The sequence below is a fragment of the Eumetopias jubatus genome, unplaced genomic scaffold (genome assembly GCF_037043125.1).
Source record: "Eumetopias jubatus isolate StellerSeaLion01/CBP00866 unplaced genomic scaffold, mEumJub1_p1.0 scaffold_1, whole genome shotgun sequence".
Lineage (NCBI taxonomy): Eukaryota > Metazoa > Chordata > Mammalia > Carnivora > Otariidae > Eumetopias > Eumetopias jubatus.
In genome coordinates this window covers 166,997,082-167,017,092 of record NW_028274807.1, presented here as the reverse complement: position 1 = coordinate 167,017,092, position 20,011 = coordinate 166,997,082, and the positions used below count along the sequence as shown (strand labels likewise).

Below are 20,011 nucleotides of genomic sequence, written 5' to 3'. Positions count from 1 at the left end.
ACCCAGGAACCCATTTATTCACACGGATTCCTAGGGCCGCCTGAAATTTAGACTTGGGGTTGCTGAGATGGTCATTCAGCTAGGAATGGGTGGAGGTGGGGGTGGGAGATCCTTCATTGTTAACAAGTTCTGCAGGGAGCACAGTCCTGGTACAGGTGACTTGCAACCCCTACCTTACAAAGCCCTGACTTTGGCGGAGGGTCTGGCTTCTGGGGCTTTGGAGGCAGTAATTGGTGTGGGGAGAATGGACCTGGCTGACTACCACCCTCATCTGCACTGTGACCTAGATAGAATAGATTGCATCTTCACAGTATGTCTGCATCTGTAACATCATGAAGTCAAGAGTTCAAAGACTTGGGCAAAGGGCTTTTCAGAGTGCTATCAAGCGGCCATTTACTGAGTTCTGGCTCAACACAAAAGAGGTCACAGATGTGACTGCCCAGAGGAAGGAAATAATACCGGTGAACATTTCTTTAGTACTTACTGTGTATAATCCCCTGAGGTAAGTCCTTTATGTGGATTATCTCAAAATTTTACAACACCCCAAGTAGGTGCTATTCCAGCCTTTCACTGATGAGACTGAGCCACAGAGATGTTGAGTAACTTGCCCAAGGTCACACAGCTAATAAGCATAAATGTAAAACTCCTTCTATTTGGAGACCTAGGCAGGGCGGAAGTGGGAAGGGGAAGAAGCAGACTGTTCAGGGAGCAGCTCAGGAAGAGGAAGCATCCCCAACGCCCACCAGGCGCCCCAAACCCTTCAGTACCGCGGACAGTTCTCAGAGGGTTTTTGGTTTTTTTTGTTTTGAGGGGGGTGGGGGGTTTCGCCGGGTTGAAATGCGCTGGGAGGACTCTCCCACGGTATGGGCCGGATTTGGGGTCAGGGTTAGGTTCCCGGCCGGCTCGAGGCTGCTCCAATGGGGCGGGGGCCACCCGCAGGGCCGGGCGGGGCTAGGTTACCATCTGGAGTCGCTGCCGCCGGCGGCCACAGTCAAGGAGCGATCGCGGGAGTGCAAGCAGGGCTGGAGGGAGTGCAGCCGCCGCCGCCGCTGTCGCGGCGGCACATGGACCAGCCCCGCCGCTGCCCCCGCCCCTAGCCCCGGCGGCCCCTGTCTCACAGCTTCCCGCAGCTCCGGCCACTCGACCAGCCATGTCTCTCAGCGGAGCCTCTGAGCGCAGCGTCCCGGCCACCAAGATTGAAATTACCGTGTCCTGCCGGTGAGCCGCCACGCTGGGGAGGGCGTAGGCACTGCCCCTGCCCCAATCGGCTGTGGGGCTTGGAGCAGACAGGGGCCAGACCCCGGGGGAAAGAAGCATCTAGGGCCGGAAAATCTCAGATTCAGACTTAAGAGAGTCTCTGGCGGGTTCGGGGAGGGGGTTTCTTTGAACAGCTCCACCCGCAAATAAAAGCTCAGCCTGCGGGTTCAAGGAACGGGTCATGGGGATCCAGTAGGATCTGGGCCCCAGGAGGACAAAGTTCTGGGGCTAACCCTCTTTCCTGGGCCCTTGAAGACAGTGTGGACGCATAGATAATGATTCTTGAGCGGATATTTCCGGTGCTGTCCAGGGTGCTGACAACGCGGACCACCCCACCCCCGCAACCCCAACAACTCTCCACTGGGTGTAGTAATGAGGCAAGGAGATGCGATTTGAGCCCCATGCCTCCCCCGGGTGCCCAACTCAGGGCAGAGTCGAAGCACTGGGCTCCAGAATGACCCACCCTCTGTCCGTCTGTCGCTTTCTCTAGGAACCTGCTGGACCTCGACACCTTCTCCAAGTCCGACCCCAGTAGGATGCGCCAGGGACGGGAGGGGGAACTAGGGTCCGAGCGCGACTGAGGGGTGGGGAGAGGTTCAGGCCAACCTTACATCCTTCCTTCCCCGCCTCCGCTCTCGCCTGCAGTGGTGGTGCTTTACACGCAGAGCCGGGCCAGCCAGGAGTGGCGAGAGGTGAGTCCAGGAGCCCTCTCCCAGCCAAGAGCCGCCACCCCCACCCCCACCCCCACCCCCCGCGAATCACCTGCCCCCTGACAGCTCCGTGCTAACTCTCCGCCCCCTATCCAGTTCGGACGGACAGAGGTGATCGACAACACGCTGAACCCAGACTTTGTGCGCAAATTCGTCCTCGACTACTTCTTTGAGGAAAAGCAAAACCTGCGCTTTGATGTGTGAGCCCCGCCCAGAATCCTGGGTTGGATTCCCCCCGCCCCCGCCCCCGACCTGGATCCACACAAAATTCTGGCACGCTCCTCCCCAGCCCGGCCTCCCAGCCTGGCTCCTCCACCAGGCCGTTTGGTCCCATTCTGAAGGCCTCCACTCTAGTCTTAGCTCTGTCCCCAAATCTAGCTTGGCCCTGTGTTTAGGTCAGATCCAATCCAGTTCACTTCCCAGACCTAGCTGGGCCCAAAGCTTCGCACCCTAATTTAGCTCAGGCTCCATCAAGGACCCCCGCCCTGGTACGACCCCACCCACAGCAGGCCCCAGACTTGGCCTCATCCCTGACTCTCTGGACCCTGACTCCTGCCCTAAAGGAGATCCTGACTGATTTTGGATCCAAGGCTGCCCCTCATTCTACCTACAATCTTAACCAGTATTCAAAACACGACCCCTTTTTCAGGCTGTCTTTCACCAGCCCCGCCTTATGCTGGTTCCACTCTCTTCCCAGATACAACGTTGACTCCAAAACCAACATCTCCAAACCGGTGAGCGAGCGTCCCCTCGCGGGCTGGCCAGGCACACAGGAGGCGCTCAGTGTGTTAAACAACCTTCCTTAGAACCCTCCTACCCCTCAACCCCAACTCCACCTTCTTGGGCCCCAAACCCACCCTCCTGGCCCTCCTCTCATGCTCCTGCCTCTTGGTTTCCCACCCATGCCTTTTACTCACTGTTTCTCTTCCTTCTTGGCCACCTCTGGGACACACAGAAGGTGAGGCTGAACGGGGCTGGCTTTGGGATGGGGGGGTGTGGAATGGAAGGTGAGGTGTGGGATGGCATTGTGGAGAGCAGCTTAAACTGACAGCAGGACCAAGAAGCAGAATTGGCCTGGGGACTCCTTCCCCCTCCTTTAAAGCACAGGCAGGGCGATGCTTCTAGCGTTCTGCCATCCTGGAACACACTGGTCGGTGCAGCAGTTATCACCAGGGCTAGGCTGGGTCTCTGCATCCCCAGCCCCTCCTGGCCTTCTTGACTCCATGTCCTGGTGCAGGATTTCCTGGGACAAGCGTTCCTGGCCCTGGGAGAGGTGATCGGAGGCCAGGGCAGCCGTGTAGAGCGACCCCTCACGTGAGCTGAACAAGAAGGGGTGCTGGGGAAGGGTGGGTGCCCCCAAATTTTCCTCCCAAGGACACTGCTGACCCAATAGCTGTGAAGGCTGGGATCCCCCCCCCCCGGTTGGGAGACTTCAGTGGCTCCCATCATCCTCCTGGGAAAGACCAATCGCCAGGGCTCCGTTCAAGTCAGTCTTAGGCCTGATATGTCTTGTCTTGTCCTCTCTCTCTCTCTCTTCTGTCTCTGTCTCTACCTGTCTGTCTCTGTCTCTCTCACCTCACTCTTTTTCTAAGTCTGATTCTACCCTTAAGGTCCACTTCCAAGCTTTCTTTTCTCCAGGAAGCTTCCCCTCACTAAATCAAGACCCCTGGAACTTCCACTATATTTACTCACTAAATATTTATTAGCGTGTTTTGTATGCCATACCCTGTGCTAGGCACCAGGGACTCGTCCATTCCATAAATACTATTGGGCATATACTCTATGTCAGCCACCGTTCAAGGGGCTTGGATTGTAATGCTGAACATAACAAAGGTTCCTGCCCTTGGGGAGCTTATACTATAGAAGGTGGGGGAGAGACTACAAAATAGACATAACAAATAAGTAAATTATATAATATACTGGAAGACATTAAGCGCTATGGGAAAAAGGCAAAGTAGAGCAGAATTAAGAGGATTGGAAATGCTGGGTGGGTGGGACTTGCAATACTCTACAGAGTGGCTGAGTAGGTTTTATGGAGAGGTAACTTTAGAGCAAAGACCTGTAGGAAGTAAGGAAGTGAGCCATGCAGATATCTGGATATGGGATGTTCCACACAGAGGAAGCTGGGCCAGTGCAAAAGCCTGATATGTTCACAGAGCAGCAAGGAGGCCAGTGTGGCTATAGCCAAGTGAGCAAGGAGGAAGAAAGGAGGAGACAAGATTGGAGAGTTAACAGTTTAGGGCCTTGTAGCCATTATAAAGTCTTTAGTTTTTACTCTGAGTTGGGAGTCACCGGAAGGCTCTGAAGAGAGGAGTGACATGATCTGACCATGTTTTTAAAGAATAATGCTGGCTGCTGGATTGAGAATAAAGCTTAGGTAGATGGAGATAGTAGCAGGGATACCATTGGAAGGCTATTACAGTAATCCAAGGTGGCAGCAGTGAAGGAAAGAAATGGTCAGATCTGGATATAACTTGAAAGGGTAGCCAACAGATTCCTGACAGGTTGAATATGGATGTGAGAGAAAAGGGGTCCAGGATGACACCAAACCCTTTGGCCTGAACACTTGGAAGGATGGAGTTGCCATAAATGAGATGGTTAAAATAAAAAAAAGTGAGGGAGAAGTACATTGCAGGGGGATTTAATCAGGAGTTCATTCTGACTCCTGTTGAATTTGATAATTTTTATTAGACATCCTAGCAGACATGTCAAATAGGCGATAAGATCCATGAGTTGTAGATGCTCTTTCAGACCAGGAGACTAGATGAAATCACCAAAGGGGTGAGCAGAGAAAGAAAAGACCAAACACCAAGGCTCCATGAATTGGAACTAGAAAAGGAGATTGAGAAGGAGCATTAATGAAGTAGAAGGAGGACCAAGAGAAGGGGTGTTGTCCTGGAGGGTAAAGTGAAGTTTGTGTATTGAGGAGAGAGTGACCAGCCATGTCAACTGCTGCTGCGTGTCTGAAGTTCTGAAGGAAGAGGTGGGGGGGACAGCCTGGTTGGAGAGGTTTAGAAGAGAATGGAAGAGAGGAATGAGAGTCAAGAAATCTTTCAAGGGGTTTTGTTGCAAAGAGAAGAGAAAAGGAGGGTTAGGAAAAAGGAAGTGAGGTCAGAATAGGTTTGCATTTTTTAACATGAGAAAAATTATACCACATTTGTATGTTAAGGGGAATGACCCAGTAGAAACTGAAAAATTGACATAATAAAAAAAAAAGGAGAGAATTGCTGGAATGATGTCCATGTATAGGCAAGAGGGTCTGGAATGTAGCACACAGTGGAGGGATAAATAGGCACACGGATAGTCATTTATAGCAACAGTTGCGTGGGTGAAGATACTGGAGGCAAGGTAGGTGTGGTGGTAGGTCTGTGGACATTCTCTTCTGGTTGCTTCAGTTTTGTCAGTGAAGTAGGAAACAAGGTCATTGGCTGAGTGAGGATGGGGGAGGAGGCTTTCCGGGTTTGAGAAGAGAGGAGGAGTGAAACTGCCATCTAGCCAAACTGGAGAGTGAAGTATGATTAAGGACCCTCTTGAGGTTTGTGGTCATGCATTTAAAATGAGACCAGTTAGGGGCGCCTGGCTGGCTCAGTCAGTAGAGCATGTGACTCTTGATCTCGGGGTCATGAGTTCGAGCCCCAAGTTGAGTGTAGAGGTGACTTAAATAAATAAGATGTAAAAAAAAAAAAAAAAAGTGAGGCCAGTTAACAAGATTGTGTGTTTTCCTCTGGTCTTATTCAGTTGCACAGGTGCAGTACAGGTTAGGCAGTGAATTGGATTTAACTAGGGCTGTGGTTCTGCCAAATAAGTGTACTGAAGTGACAGAAAGGCAATGGATAAGAGGTAGGATGCAAGGGAGTGAGTATTATTTTTTTAATCTTTTTTTTTTAGATTTTTTTTTTATTTGACACAGAGAGAGAGATAGCGAGAGCAGGAACACAAGCAGGGGGAGTGGAAGAGGGAGAAGCAGGCTTTCTGCCGAGCAGGGAGCCCAATGTGGGGCTCGATCCCAGGACCCTGGGATCATGACCTGAGCCGAAGGCAGACGCTTAGCGACTGAGCCACCCAGGCGCCCAAGGGAGCGATTATTATAATCATCGACTGGAATTCACACTGGGTAAGGAGGTGAGGGAAAGCATTAAGGGGGCAAAGAACAGAGAGAAAGCAGTAAGATCAGAGACTTGGTCCTCCTGGGTGTGCAGGTGAAGAGTCCCTATACTCCTTACACTGTCTTTTTAAAGCACAGAGTCAAAAATTGAAAGAGCCAAAGAAATGGTTCAACATTTGTATCAAAGATGGGAAAAATCACACAATAAATTGGAGCCAGGACTTGGACACAGAACACTTCTGACCCAGTTTTCTTTCTGCCACACTTGGGGTCCCTTTGGGGTCAGGGTTCACAGGCCCATCAGCAAAGTCCCTGACCACCTGCAGACCCAAGGCAAGGCAAGTGGGGAATGAGTGTCCTAATACGTACCCTTCAAATACATGGAAGTGTTCCTTCTTGGGTCAGGAGAGGATAAGGCTTCCCTTGTCTTTTTTATTTCATTCTCCACATTTTATTTCACTCTTCAAAAGCACAGCATCTTTGATCTAACAAAACAGCCTTTTGCCCTGGGTCTGGATAGAAAATCCTCTCCCTCATTCAGGACTGCTACATCACATTCTACTTGCCTATTGGCTTTGACATCCCACCTCCCTCTAGAAGCTCCCCAAGGGCACAGCCTAACAGAACTGGAGAGTGAACTGGCCAATTCATACCTAGCACAGTGCCTGACATACAGTAGATACCAAGGTCTGCTTTGAGAAATCTAACCACCTTCATATCAATAAAGCTTCCCAATTGCTTGTCCTTCCATGCACTCATTCAGATCTTTTCACAACCCTGAGAGGTAGGCGTGATTCCCATTTCATAGTAGAGGAAACGAGGACCCCAAAAAGAGGAAATAACTTACTCAGGACTTTAAATCCTGTGTCTTTCCCATGCTACCACATGTCCACCTAGGCCAGATTAGCCCCTTCCTTTCAGACTACAGACCCCTTCCCTATCAAAGTCAGGCCCTTCTCCACAAGGAACCACACAGGGCAGAAAGGGATACATTTAGGGGACTGTCAGGAAATGGCATATTGAACCCCCTGGCCCACCTAATCCCAGATTAGCTACCCCATTCTTCGTTGCCTACTCTCCCTCCCCTGACAGAGGCTTTTTCTGCTTCCAGGGGTGTGCCAGGCAAGAAGTGTGGGACCATACTGCTGACTGCAGAGGAGCTTAGCAATTGTCGGGTCAGTAAGAGCCATATACTAGACCCACAAGGCTCCCTTCTCTCCTAAACTCCCTTTAGTGGACTGTTTGAGGCTATGAACAATTTGGGTGTCAACAGCCAAATTTCATCCCTAGGACATTGCCACCATGCAACTTTGTGCAAACAAGCTGGACAAGAAGGATTTCTTTGGGAAGTCAGACCCCTTCCTTGTGTTCTATAGGAGCAATGAGGATGGCACGTGAGTTAACATCTTCTCCAGGGGCACCCACCCCTCCCCCGCTGTGACCGTGGGCCCATTAGGGCTCTCAGGCTGGATGTGGGCATCTTAAACTCTACCAGGACCTGAGCTCAGAATTCACTCAAGGCAGCACACAGTATGTGCTTAACAAGTGGGGAAATCCCAGGAATCTCCAAGAGTATGAGTTCCAGTCCTCTTGCTCCTCTCCAGGTTCACCATCTGCCACAAGACGGAGGTTGTGAAAAACACGCTGAATCCTGTGTGGCAACCCTTCAGCATCCCTGTGCGGGCATTGTGCAATGGAGACTATGACAGGTCTGCTTCAGTGTAAACTAGGGAGTAAGGGAACAACGGCATGAGAATGGGATTCCTGAGCCCCAGAATGCTGGCAGAAGTGTCACAATAGTTTTGGAGGATCCTGCCTGGTGAAACAGAGTTTTGGGCATGGAGATAGGTAGATGGGGAAGCAAATGGATGGCCACATAGATGGATAGGAGGATGGATGGGTGGATGGGTAGATGAAACGGCAAATGAACAAATGAATAAATAAATACATGGGTGGAGGGTCAGATGGATGGGTAAGCTGGTGAATGAATGGATGGGTATATGGATGGGCATGTAAAAGGACTGGTGGGTGGGTAGAAGGGGAGATGGATGAGTGGGTAACAGATAAGTGGATAAGTGGACTGATGGGCATATCAGTAGATGGATGAATGATGGATAGATTAATGGATGAATGAATAAATGGATGGGTATATGAGAGATTGTTAGATGGCTGGAGAGGCAGAGGGATGACTGAAAAAGCAGGAGGATAAACAGGTAGAGCAAAAGGTGGATTGGTGAATGGATGGTAGATGGATGGAAGGACCAGTAGATTAGTTGATTAATGAGTGTAAAGTAGATGGATAGGCTGACCATATGAACTAATAAATGAACAGTATGAAGGCAGGTGAGTGGGTGGAAGGATGGATGGGCACATACATGAATGGTTATGTAGGTGAATGGATGATCATATGGACAAATGTGATAGATGGGTGTTTGGTTAGATAGCTGAATGGACAGAGAGATGGATGCTTGCATACATCAGTAAGTCAGTGTATGCCTGGATGTATAGTTAGATGGGTGGATAAAGATAGGTATTAAAAGGTAATTAGATTGGCTAATGTATGGGTAAGTGGGTGGCTACATGGATAGATAGTTGTAACTGCAACACAGATATATGGACATATAGGAGGACTTAGGCATAGTACTCAAGAACAAAGTCTTTGGAACCAGGATGTCTGAGTTTAAATCTCAGCTCAGTCACTTACTAGTTATAGTCCTTAGTCAAGTTACTTTTTTTGCACCTCAATTTCCTTATCCAAAAATAAGAATAATATTTACTTTATAGTTAAGTGCTTACTTTTTAGGATGGTTGTTAAATCAAATGAGTCAATCTACAAAAGCACTGGTAACAATGCCTAGAATATAGTAAGACTCAACAAGTAGTAGTAAAGAATAGTAATAGTGGTACAAATAGCAGTAGAAGAAATAATGGCAGTGGTAATAGATAGTTGGGTATGTGCATGGACTGATGAATGAATAAATAGGATGGATGGACTGATGGGAGGAAGGCTGAAGGAAAAACAGATGCGTGTATGGGAGGATAATTTGTGAAGGGTTAAGTAGGTGAGAGTGTCTCTAGGATTTATCATACACGCTAGCCTATGTTTATCTCCTGCATTTCAGAACAGTGAAGATTGATGTGTACGACTGGGACCGGGATGGAAGGTAGAACTGCCCCACATAGTACTGTCTTCTTTTGTAGTTAATTTAAACAGCTTCCTATAATACGTAGTACATTCACTAGGAAACCAAAGTGGTCTTGGGAGTCAAGAAGGGTGATAATAGATGCCAGGACCTTGAGTACAATTGACCCTCTCAGTTGGATCTTCCTTCTCTCCCCCTTACCTTGGCCTCTCTTCTGGCCCCAACCCCAGTGCCCTGCAGCCCAAGTAGAGGCAAGGGATAATGGGGGCAAAAGACTAGTTTCAGGGCTGGCTCCAAGCCAACAGTAGCTGCTGCTCACCCGCCCCTGGCCTCACTGCAGCCATGACTTCATCGGTGAGTTCACCACCAGCTACCGGGAGCTGAGCAAGGCCCAGAACCAGTTCACAGTGTATGAGGTGAGAACTCCAGCTCTGTCCAGGTTGCCCAGGCCCTCCATCCCAGCGTGCTCAGTCTGTAACTCCCTTCCTCTGTTTCCCACCATCACTATTATCTTCTTCACTCAGGTACTTAACCCTCGGAAGAAATGTAAGAAGAAGAAATATGTCAATTCAGGAACTGTGAGTGTTCCCTGGAGCTCTGGCCCTCCCTAGATCCTTCTGTTTCTATTCCCACTGACATAGTATGACAAATGTTGGGGTTAGACTGTGGGCACAGATTACTTGGATATAGTAACGTTGGGCCCAAGGTGGCTCCATTTAAGTTTCTTTTGTTTTCTTTTGATTCTCACCTGAGGAAAATTGTTTGCTCATTACTGTTTTGCAGATTTTCTTAAAACTTAAGTTGTATTTCCCAATTTAATACACTTTTGAAAATCCAAATATGTTTCTGACAGCTTCCTCTTTTTTGCCCTTTCAGAAATTAGACAGGGTTGGGGAGTGTGCGGTAGGGGGTGGAATCATGTGCCTCTCTGCCTTCTGCCACCCAACTGCCCTTTCCAAAGTAGCAGGGCTGTCTCTTTGCCCCACAGGTGACGCTGCTCTCCTTTTCTGTGGACTCTGAATTCACTTTTGTTGATTACATCAAGGGAGGGTGAGTCACAGGCCAGGTTCTGGGCTGAAAGACAAGCATTGAGTTACTCCCAGTTCTAAGCCTCAGTTTTCATATTTACAAATGGTTAAGGTCCATGGAGATAAACTTTTAAAAACACTTGGCATACTATAAAGTGCTCTGTAAAATGCATAATGTTGCCCATCTTAGTTTTCTTCATGAAGCTGACTTTCATCCCTAGTTTCCTGTCCTCCCATGGGAAGATGCGAGACAGGTGGTCTTCAAAGATGGCCCCAGTAACCTGACTGGGGTCCAAATAAAAATCATGGCCAGGCAACAGGAAGAGGCCAAGAGAGAGGGAAAACCCAAGCAGACCAAAGGGGACATTCCTTTTGGCTCAGTAGTGGTAGGCAGACCTGCGTAAAGTACTTTGCTTCTCTGAAGCTCACTTTTCTCCTATGCAAAATGGAGATGTTAATTACTACTTCAGGGTTATAGTAAAGGTTAAGTTAAATGGCATAAATTACATACACTTGTCACACAGTAGGCATTTAATTCTGCTACCCAGAGTGTGCTCCATGGACCAGCAGCATCGGCATCATCTGGGAGTTTGTTAGAAATGTAGAATTTCAGGCTCCACACAGATCATCCAGACCAGAATCTGCATTTTAACACTATCTCCAGGTGATGCGTATGCACACTAGTGTTTGAGAAATCCTGATATAATAAGTATTTGTCCCTCACTTCTCAATCGATCTACTTCCCCAACAGGACACAGCTGAACTTCACAGTAGCCATTGACTTCACAGCTTCTAATGGTGAGGCATGGATGGGGGAATGGGGTATGGAGGAATTCTAAGGAATTCATTAGGGATTGGCCTAGATTCTGACCTGGGGATAAGAGATCACCTACCAAGGGTCGCCTGGGTGGCTCAGTCAGTTAAGAGTTCACCTACCCAGTAAGCCCAGGCTTGAGGCAAAGCCCAGCCAGGCTGGTACTGGGACAGGAGTTTTGGGAGGAGATTATTGGGTATAATGGGGGACAGAGGGTAAAAGAAAATAGGTGTGTCAATTTTAAAAAGTTGAAAGGAGAGATACCTCAAGAAGTGGATGAGTAAATGAATGGATGGGAGATAATAGGAGTGTAAGGAGAAATGAAGCAGTAAATGAGTGAGTAATGACTGGGTAGGTAAATAAGATGAATAAACCAAGTAGGTAGATGGGTTAGTGAGTGAGTACAATAGGTTGGACAAGTGGATGCATGAATAGGTATGCAGGTGGACAAATGGACAGATGTTTAAATTGGAGAAATAACAGGTAAGTAGCTAGGATAATGAATGAGAGTGGGTAGGTGGATGAATCCATATGAAGACAGAATGAATGGAAATGAATAGGAATGATGGGTGGGTGGTAGTTGGGTAGATACTGGATAAGAGAATGGAGAGGAAGATGCGTAGAAATGGATGGGTAGATTGAAAGATGGATTTATGTCCAGTGGATGGGAGAATGGATATGTGGGTAAGTGGATAAATTGACAGATAAATATAGGGGTCGGTGGATGGATAGATGGATAAATGAACATATGGACAACTGGGCAAAATAATGAAGGAGTACATGGGTAAAGAGTGGGTGAATGGATAGGCAGTTGGATGTATACATGGATGGACAGGTGAATAGATAAATGATCAAGGTGACCATGAGGCTGGGGGTCCTGTGTCCCTACAGGGAATCCTCTGCAGCCCACCTCCCTGCACTACATGAGTCCCTACCAACTCAGCGCCTATGCCATGGCCCTCAAGGCAGTGGGAGAAATCATCCAGGACTATGACAGTGACAAGCTCTTTCCAGCCTATGGCTTTGGGGCCAAACTGCCTCCAGAGGGACGGATCTCCCACCAGTTCCCCCTGGTATAGTATAGGCCGGAGCCTACGCTCCATGCCCTGGCATCTGGTCCACTCACGGTGGTGAATTTCTTCTCAGGATCAAGTACCTGCAGAGGACCAGGGAACTATGAGAGGGGAGCAGAGCAGGGAGGGGAGCAGGGCTGGAGTTTGGAGGGGAGCATGAGAGACAGAGAGAGATGGAAAAAAGAAGGAGTGAGCTGGGATCAGAGTACTCCTGGGTATACGCAGCATGGCTCAGCCTAGCAAGGCATCTTTCCCGACAGAACAACAACGATGAGGATCCCAACTGTGTGGGCATTGAAGGTGTTTTGGAGAGCTACTTTCAGAGCCTGCGCACAGTGCAGCTCTATGGGCCCACCTACTTTGCTCCTGTCATCAACCAGGTGGCCAGGTAAGGGAACTGGGTGGGGGCTGGGAGGACTGAGGGGAACCAGACAGGGGACTGACTTCCCAAGGATAGTCAAGACCACTCTTGGGTGAACCTGGGCTTTGGGGAAAGGGTAAAATTTTCAGTGTTGGCCAGGCTCTGATAAAAAGAGATAAATGCCTTATTCTGGGGTAGAGAGGGTGTGAACAAACTACCCCAACCCCACTCTTTGGGAACAACAGTTCAGGACTCAAGTTTGGGGAAAAGAAAGAGGGTCCTATAACACAATGATTAAGGCACACGCTTTGGCATCAGACCTGGCTACACCCCTCACCAACCATGTGACCTTAAGCAACTCACCCTAAGTCCCCATTTTATCCCTACAAATGGGTATAAGGATAACAATAGCACTTCTTTATAGGGTTATTGGGAGGTTAAAATTAGATAACAAATTCAGAATTATTAGCACAGTGTCTGGCCTATAGTAAGTGCTCAATAAATGGTAGGTTAAAAAATAGGAAAGTAACTTCTAAAAATAAAAGAGTAACTCCAGGGGTGCCTGGATGGCTCAGTCAGAAGAATCTGTGACTCTTGATCTCAGAGTTGTGAGTTTGAGCTCCACGTTGGATGTAGAGATTACTTAAATGAATAAATAAATAAAAACTAAAAAAAATACCTCCAAATTTTCAGAACAAAAAAAAACCAAGATCACATATCAAATCACTTTTTAAAAGGCAAATAAAATAAAATGACAGAACTAAAACCAAACATATGTCACTAAACATAAATTGGATAAGTTCACCTATTAAAAGAAAAAGATTCTCTGATTGAATAAAGCAATAAAATAATAAGTAAATCCTACAATATGCTGAATAGAAGAGACCCAGCTAAAACAAAGTACCTCAGAAAGCTTGAAAGTAAAAAGATTAAACAAAAAAAGAGAATACAAATGGAAGGATTTCAGGGAGGTTTATATGCCTATAGACTTCCCTTTTCCCTAATAAAGATTGTTTATGTAATTCATAATGAATGTAATAGTTTCTTTCAATTATGAAAGTAACATAACATTGCTGTAAAAAATTTCAAGGATGAAGAAATGAAATAAGAGATCACCCAGAATACTGCCCATGGGAATATGGATGCATATACAGTTCTTGGCAGTTTTTTCCTTAGGAATCCATAATTGCAGTCAAATTTCATGCAGAGGGGCCTGGCTGGCTCAGTCAGAAGAGCATGCGACTCTTGGCCTTGGGATTGTGAGTTCGAGCCCCACACTGGGTGTAGAGATTACTAAAAAAATAAACAAAAAAATACATGTAATAGTTCACTACTGATTTTTTCACTTAATATTGGAGACTGAGCATATTTTGGTTGTTATTAAACAGATTTCTTAATTTTATCTTAGTTCATTCATTCATTCATTGAATAAACATTCAATAAAGAGGCAACGTAGCATGAATGTGGGCTGTGGAGCCAGACTAGCTAAGTTGATACACCCACTCTACCACTCCCTAGCTGTGTGAATTTGAGCAAGACCCTGAACCTCTCTATGCCTGTTTCCTCAATTGTAAAATGATAATAATAATAATAATATCATAGGGTTTTGTGAGGGTTAACTAAATTAATATATGTCAAGCTCTTAGTGCCTGCCACATCATAACTGCTATAAGTGTCAGCTATTACTGTTACTATTATTATCATTATTACTATTCAAAGGGCATCTGCTGTATGCTCAGTTCTCTGCTGGGGCACTGGAGACTCACAGATGAATCACATCTAGTCTCTGCCCTTGGGAGCTCCTGCCTTGGTGCAGGTGACAGATATATAAATAAATCATTACTTTCCATAGGCCAGAGCTTCCCAGACTTTCCCAGCAAGTTGCCTGTTGGCAAAGGCAAGTGATTGCTTTCCCCAGGGGAATCTTAGGCGCACAGCTGAAAGCAACCAGGCTGAAAATGTCTTTGAAGTCACCATATTTATCTTAAAAATTCATGCAAATTTTACATCCTCCTCATGTTGTGTCCATTTTGCTTTAATTTGGAGGAGAAGAAAAGGTGTTTTAAGTATACTTAGAGTCATCTAGCTTTATCCACCAGATAATACAGTAGAATGGATGCTCCAGGTATCCTGTGACCTTTGGTCTCCCTGGGCACACACGCTGGTACCCTCATGGGTGTGAAAACCCATGTGGAAGGGCTGACAGCCCAACTTGGTGGGTGGTATCCTAGAAGGCAGAGGGAGAGGAGGGGAGGGTATAACCTAGTCTGAAAGACCCAAGGGAGCCTAAATTGTGGAGGGGAATTATTAGCTGGGTCTAGAGGGCAAGTTGGACTTTATCAGAAAAAGAGATGCAGAGTAGGCATGGCAGAAGGAAGAGCATGTGAAAAAACACAGAGTCATAAAGAAGCAAGCTCAGGAAACAGTAAACAGTAATGTTATGAACAGAATGTACCAAGTATATGGAGGAGTATCCAAAGAACAGGCCGGGAATGGAGAGTGAAGGAATCAAGAGCTCAGGCTTAGTTGGGCTCTTTTACTGAGCATTTGAAATGTAGCTTGGGTGAACAAGAAACCAAATACTTACTTCTATTTAACTTAATTTAAATTTCGATAGTCACATGTGGCCAGGGTCTGCCTTATTGGATAGTGCAACTCTGTCCTTTCCAACCCACTCAGGGCCTAAGACTGGGAGTCAAGAGACCAGGATGTACCATGACCTTTGGGCTCTCTGAAGGTCTCATGTTTCTTATATGTAAAATAAGGGGACTGGACTCAATGGCTTCCGAAGTCCTTTTCAGATAGAAAAATCTTGGATTCAAAGATTGATGGTGAGAGAAGGAAAAAGGAGCTTGGGAGCAGCTGTTAGACTGGCTAAGGACCCAGCAGCATAGACAGTGGGAGGCGGTCAGCAGAGGGGAGAAGGAAGAAAGAAGAAATGGGTGAGAAAGGGAAGAAAGGAGGCCTTTAGCCTTTGGTCTTTCCCTTGTATAAAAACCAAAATCTTTCTAGGGCCTGTCAAAGCCCTGCGTGATCTGGCCCCTACCCCATCTCAGCCACATGGCCCACTTTGCTTCCCTTACTTTCTGGGCTCCAGACACAGTGGGCTTCCTTCAGTCCCATCGCAAGGCCCTTATCTGTGCTGTTCCCTTTGTTCCTCCCCTTTGCTTAGCCTCTCCTTCATCCTCAAACACTGTTTCCTTAAAGAAGCCTTCACTGACCTGCTGGACCATGTCAGGATCCCCTACTAGACACTGTCATAGCAGTGTCCCTTTCCATCACAGTACTCATCACAAGAGTAATTATACCTATTTCTGCGATTCTGGGATTAATGTCCTCCCTCAAGATAGCTGGGATGAATTTGTTTTTTCTCATTGTGTACCTCCAGTGCCTACTATAACACAGTAACTACCATAGTAAGTTCTCCGTAAATGTTACTAGACGGATGTCAGGCAGGGGCAGGCATCCAGGTTTAGGGAAGGAGCATGAGCTTCAGAAACCCTAATCCTTGCCCACTGCTTATTACAGTGATGGTGGAAGCTTTAGGGGTAGGGTGTTCCCTTGGACTCTCTGGACTTTCAGCTGGATTCTGATCTTGGACTTTCAACCAGGGCTGCTGCCAAAATCTCTGATGGTTCCCAGTACTACGTTCTGCTCATCATCACTGATGGGGTAATCTCTGACATGACGCAGACCAAGGAGGCCATTGTCAGTGTGAGTCTAAGGAGGAGGGCTTGGCAGGGAGGGCCACTGTTAATAACTGTGAAGGGTTTGAGGTTTTACCCTACTTGCAAGCTAACAAATTAGCCCTCCAGTTTCATGGATGCTGGCAGAAGACACAAGACTCCTGGATCGGAGACAAAGGACTTTGTTATTCTCAGCCATAGTAGTAGCTCAATTATCAGCATTTGCTTTGATTCTAAGTCCCATTTCCCACAAGATGTTGTGAGGAGGGTCAAATGACACCTGTACTCACAGTGGGATGCACTGTAGGTCAGAAACCCTGAGCTTAGGGTATCTGAATCTTTTATAATGGGCAGTAAGGATGCCTGCCCTTTGTTCTGGTGTGAGATACTTTATTAAACTGAATAGTAAACAAACCTGCCCTTTGCTCCAAAGGAAGACACTATATCTTTCAAGGCTGTTTGATATGCAGACATCCTTGAAAAGATAGGCTGGAACAAAGGGAATCAGTGCCTCTGCTTGCAAGATGTGCAGAAACATGATACATGCACAGAAAATTGTCCCCACTAGTCACCTCCATTGTTATGATTACTCACCCCAACCATTCAACCTCTTTCCCTCACAGGCCTCCTCACTGCCCATGTCTATCATTATTGTCGGTGTGGGACCAGCCATGTTTGAAGGTGAGTAGGATCATGGGTGTCCATGAATGAGACCAAGAACTGGGGAAAATAAGGGAGGATCTGGGCACCCAGGCCTGTCAAACATAAAAGATAAGATGGATGCCTCTGTTGGACCTTGGCCAAGTCACAGACCTTCTCTGAACCTATTTCTTTACCATAACCAAGGATGTTGATATGAATACTTCCTTCTTGGGGTTCCTTGGTGGATGGAATGCATGGGAAGGCACAATAATAACTCCATAACAGTGCCTAAAATTTGTTAGGACTTGAATACAACCACTAAATATTCTCATGATGACTACGAAGTGGAGCTAACAAGGAGGGGGGTAACATGGGTCTGGTGTGGGAGAGGGCAATCAGCTGAAGAGTGTCTTCTCTGCAGCAATGGAAGAACTGGATGGTGATGACGTGCGCGTGTCCTCTAGGGGACGCTATGCAGAACGGGACATCGTTCAGGTAGATCTAACCAGGGAGAAGTCATGGAGCCAAAAGGCACAGTGGGAAAGACAGGCTAAGTTGGCAGCCACTCTCCCATTCTGTCTTCTTAATCATCTACCTTTCTCCCCATTACTCTTCCAGCTGTCCTGCATTCATTGAACAAATTCTTTTTGAGAAACAGGCAGGTTGCTGCTGCCATTCTGGATCCATAGTATAGGAGATCCCCAAAGCCCCCACCCTCTAGTGGAGGCAACCAATAATAATCACACAGCTAAATATCTATTAGATTGTGATAAGTGCTCCAGAGGAACAGCAAATGCCACTATGAGATATATATATATATATATATATATATATATATACACACACACACACACACACACACACACACACACACACACTATAACAGGGACCTGATTTAGCAGGGTAGTCAGGGAAGGCTTCTATAAGGAAATGACATTTGAGCTAAAACCTAAAGGAGGGTTGCTCTACCTAAACACTGCAGGTAGAGAAGCAGCAGATGCAAAGGCCCTGAGGCTCAAAAGAATTAGTCCAAACACGGAAAAGGCAAGAGGCCAGGGGGCAGGATCCCAGGAAATGTAAAGAAGAGGGAGCCAAGGCCTTGTTGGTTATGATGAAGATTTGGAGTTTTGTTCTAAAGAATTAGAAATCTCTTGAAGGATTTTACTTAGGGGAATGAGATGGTCAGACTTGCATTTTCAGAGGAGCTCTGCTGCATGGAGGGTTGACAGCAGCAGGTTGAGAGAGAAGGCAAGTAGACAGACCTGTCAGTGAAGAAGCCTTTGAAGTAGCAGAGGAGAGATGACTGGGATCTGGATAGGAATGGAAGCAATGAGGATGGAGAGAAGAAGCAGGTTCAAAAGATTATTTAAGAAAATTTTACAAGAATTGATGCTTTGATTAAATGGTGATGGGGAGTGAGGAGGGCTTTAAGGATGACTCTCAGTTTTCTAGCTTGAGCAACTGAATGAGTGATAGTCCCATTTATTGGGAAGGGGAAGCCTGGGGGAGGAACAGATTTGGAAGAAAGGGCCAGAAATCAGTTGTGAACACATCAGGTTTGAGATATCTAAGACACGTGAATGGAGATGTGATATGGGCAACTAAATATGTGGCTCTGGACCTTAAAAAAGAGGCCAGGGATGGATGTATAAATTTGGGAGTCATCAGAGTACAGTTTTTAAAGTCATGGAAGTATATGAAATCACCCAGGAAGAGAACTGAGAGAGAGAAGTGACCAGGTTTAGGATCAGGTAGACCCCAGAGGAATGGGGGTGACAGGGAGGAGCATCCAGGAAGGAACGAGAAAATCCGGAAGAGTGTGGTATGTCAAGAGTGGGATGTGTCTAGTAGGAAGAGTATGGTCAAATGTAATGAAAAGCTAAAGAGAAGTCAAGCAAGATGAAGACTGACAATTATTGCCCACTGGACTGATTTGGTAACATAAGGGCTATTACATGGCAAGAGCAGTGTCAGTACTGTGTGAAGCCAAACTGGACTGGGTTGAAGGTGAATAGAAGGTGAAAAAAAAAGGGGGTGGGGAGAATGTAAATGTGGAAAGCTGTCCAAAATAGGGAGGGGAAAGAGATAGTGTGATATTTGGAAAGAGATGTTAGGGCTCAAAGAGGAAACCTCCTTACTGCTCCCCTTCCCATTCCTCTCTTCCCCGGCCATTACCCACACCTGATTGTCTGTGCCTGTCCCAGTTCGTCCCATTCCGAGACTATGTTGACCGGTCAGGAAACCAGGTGCTGAGTATGGCCCGACTAGCCAAGGACGTGCTGGCTGAGATCCCAGAGCAGCTGCTGTCCTACATGCGCACCAGGGATATCCAACCTCGCCCCCCACCTCCTGCCAACTCCAGGCCAACCCCAGCTCCAGAACAGCCCTGAGGAGCCTACCTCTTCCGTAACTAGCAGTCTGCCTGCCTGCCCACCCACTGCTTCTGCTGAAAGCCAGAGGCACCTGGAGCCCTGGACCTTACTGAGTCCAACTTAGAGGATCAGTGCTGGCTGGTCGAGCCCTCTGTCCCCTCACCCATAGAAGGGCCTGGCACTGTCACCACCTCCCTGCCTTCATGCCAATAATAAAGCTGATCTTTACTCCACCTCTGTCTAATGGTTCTTGGGGAAGGAGACTGGGGGACCTGGGGGCCTGGGGCCACACCAAGAGAAGTGAGCAAACATAGCTTCAGTTAGGGTTCATCCCCATCCTATCACCCATCCATCCAATCACTTCTTCAGACATTCTTCAAACACTTTAAGAAATGATAAGTGAAACTTTGTGTGCATGTTTTTTTCTGAAGAGAGGCCCATAGCTTTCATCAGGTTCTGAAAAGGATTCCTGACCTCAAAAGGGGTCAGTTTTCCAATGACTCTGTCTAATTCTGCTCTGATCCATTTATTCTGAATCTTTTAATGAGGATAATAAAAACAGCTAAATGCTTGAGTATTCATTATATATGGAGGCGATTTACAAGCATATTTTTATTTAATCCTCACAACAATCCTGTGAGGTAAGCACTATATTTTATCTCCACTTTATACATCAGGAAACTGAGGCTCAGAAAGGTTAAGTCACTTTTTGAAGAGAACTCATCAGTTTGACTCCAGATCCCAAGATCTTAACCAGCAAACATCTTCCTGGAGTGTTGCTTTTATTAGGATGTTTTACAGAAAATATTATTTATGAAAA

General features: G+C 46.8%; 1 protein-coding gene across 2 annotated transcripts; it reads left to right on the top strand.

Annotated features, from left to right (window-relative positions):
• Positions 1-1,150: 1,150 nt before the first annotated feature.
• On the top strand, positions 1,151-19,209 carry CPNE9 (copine family member 9). 2 transcript variants are annotated; one of them, XM_028101727.1, is made up of 21 exons: positions 1,151-1,218; positions 1,748-1,788; positions 1,903-1,949; positions 2,064-2,167; positions 2,665-2,701; positions 2,923-2,925; positions 3,205-3,281; positions 7,184-7,247; positions 7,363-7,466; positions 7,677-7,781; positions 9,195-9,236; positions 9,556-9,631; positions 9,740-9,793; positions 10,204-10,265; positions 10,995-11,041; positions 11,949-12,130; positions 12,391-12,518; positions 16,103-16,205; positions 16,801-16,858; positions 17,241-17,314; positions 19,024-19,209. In XM_028101727.1, exons 1-21 carry the CDS (start codon positions 1,151-1,153, stop codon positions 19,207-19,209), a joined length of 1,662 nt encoding a protein of 553 aa, XP_027957528.1. The 2 variants fall into 2 exon arrangements, with proteins under 2 accessions (XP_027957528.1, XP_087883537.1); XM_088027411.1 differs by lacking the exon at positions 2,923-2,925.
• The last annotated feature ends 802 nt before the right edge of the window (positions 19,210-20,011 follow it).

Excerpts from the sequence above, each read along its gene's own strand:
- CPNE9 (XM_028101727.1), top strand. The coding sequence starts at position 1,151 with ATGTCTCTCAGCGGAGCCTCTGAGCGCAGCGTCCCGGCCACCAAGATT. Across the intron at positions 7,248-7,362 it reads AGGAGCTTAGCAATTGTCGG|GACATTGCCACCATGCAACT; the intron begins GTCAGTAAGAGC and ends TTTCATCCCTAG. Across the intron at positions 10,266-10,994 it reads GTTGATTACATCAAGGGAGG|GACACAGCTGAACTTCACAG; the intron begins GTGAGTCACAGG and ends CTTCCCCAACAG.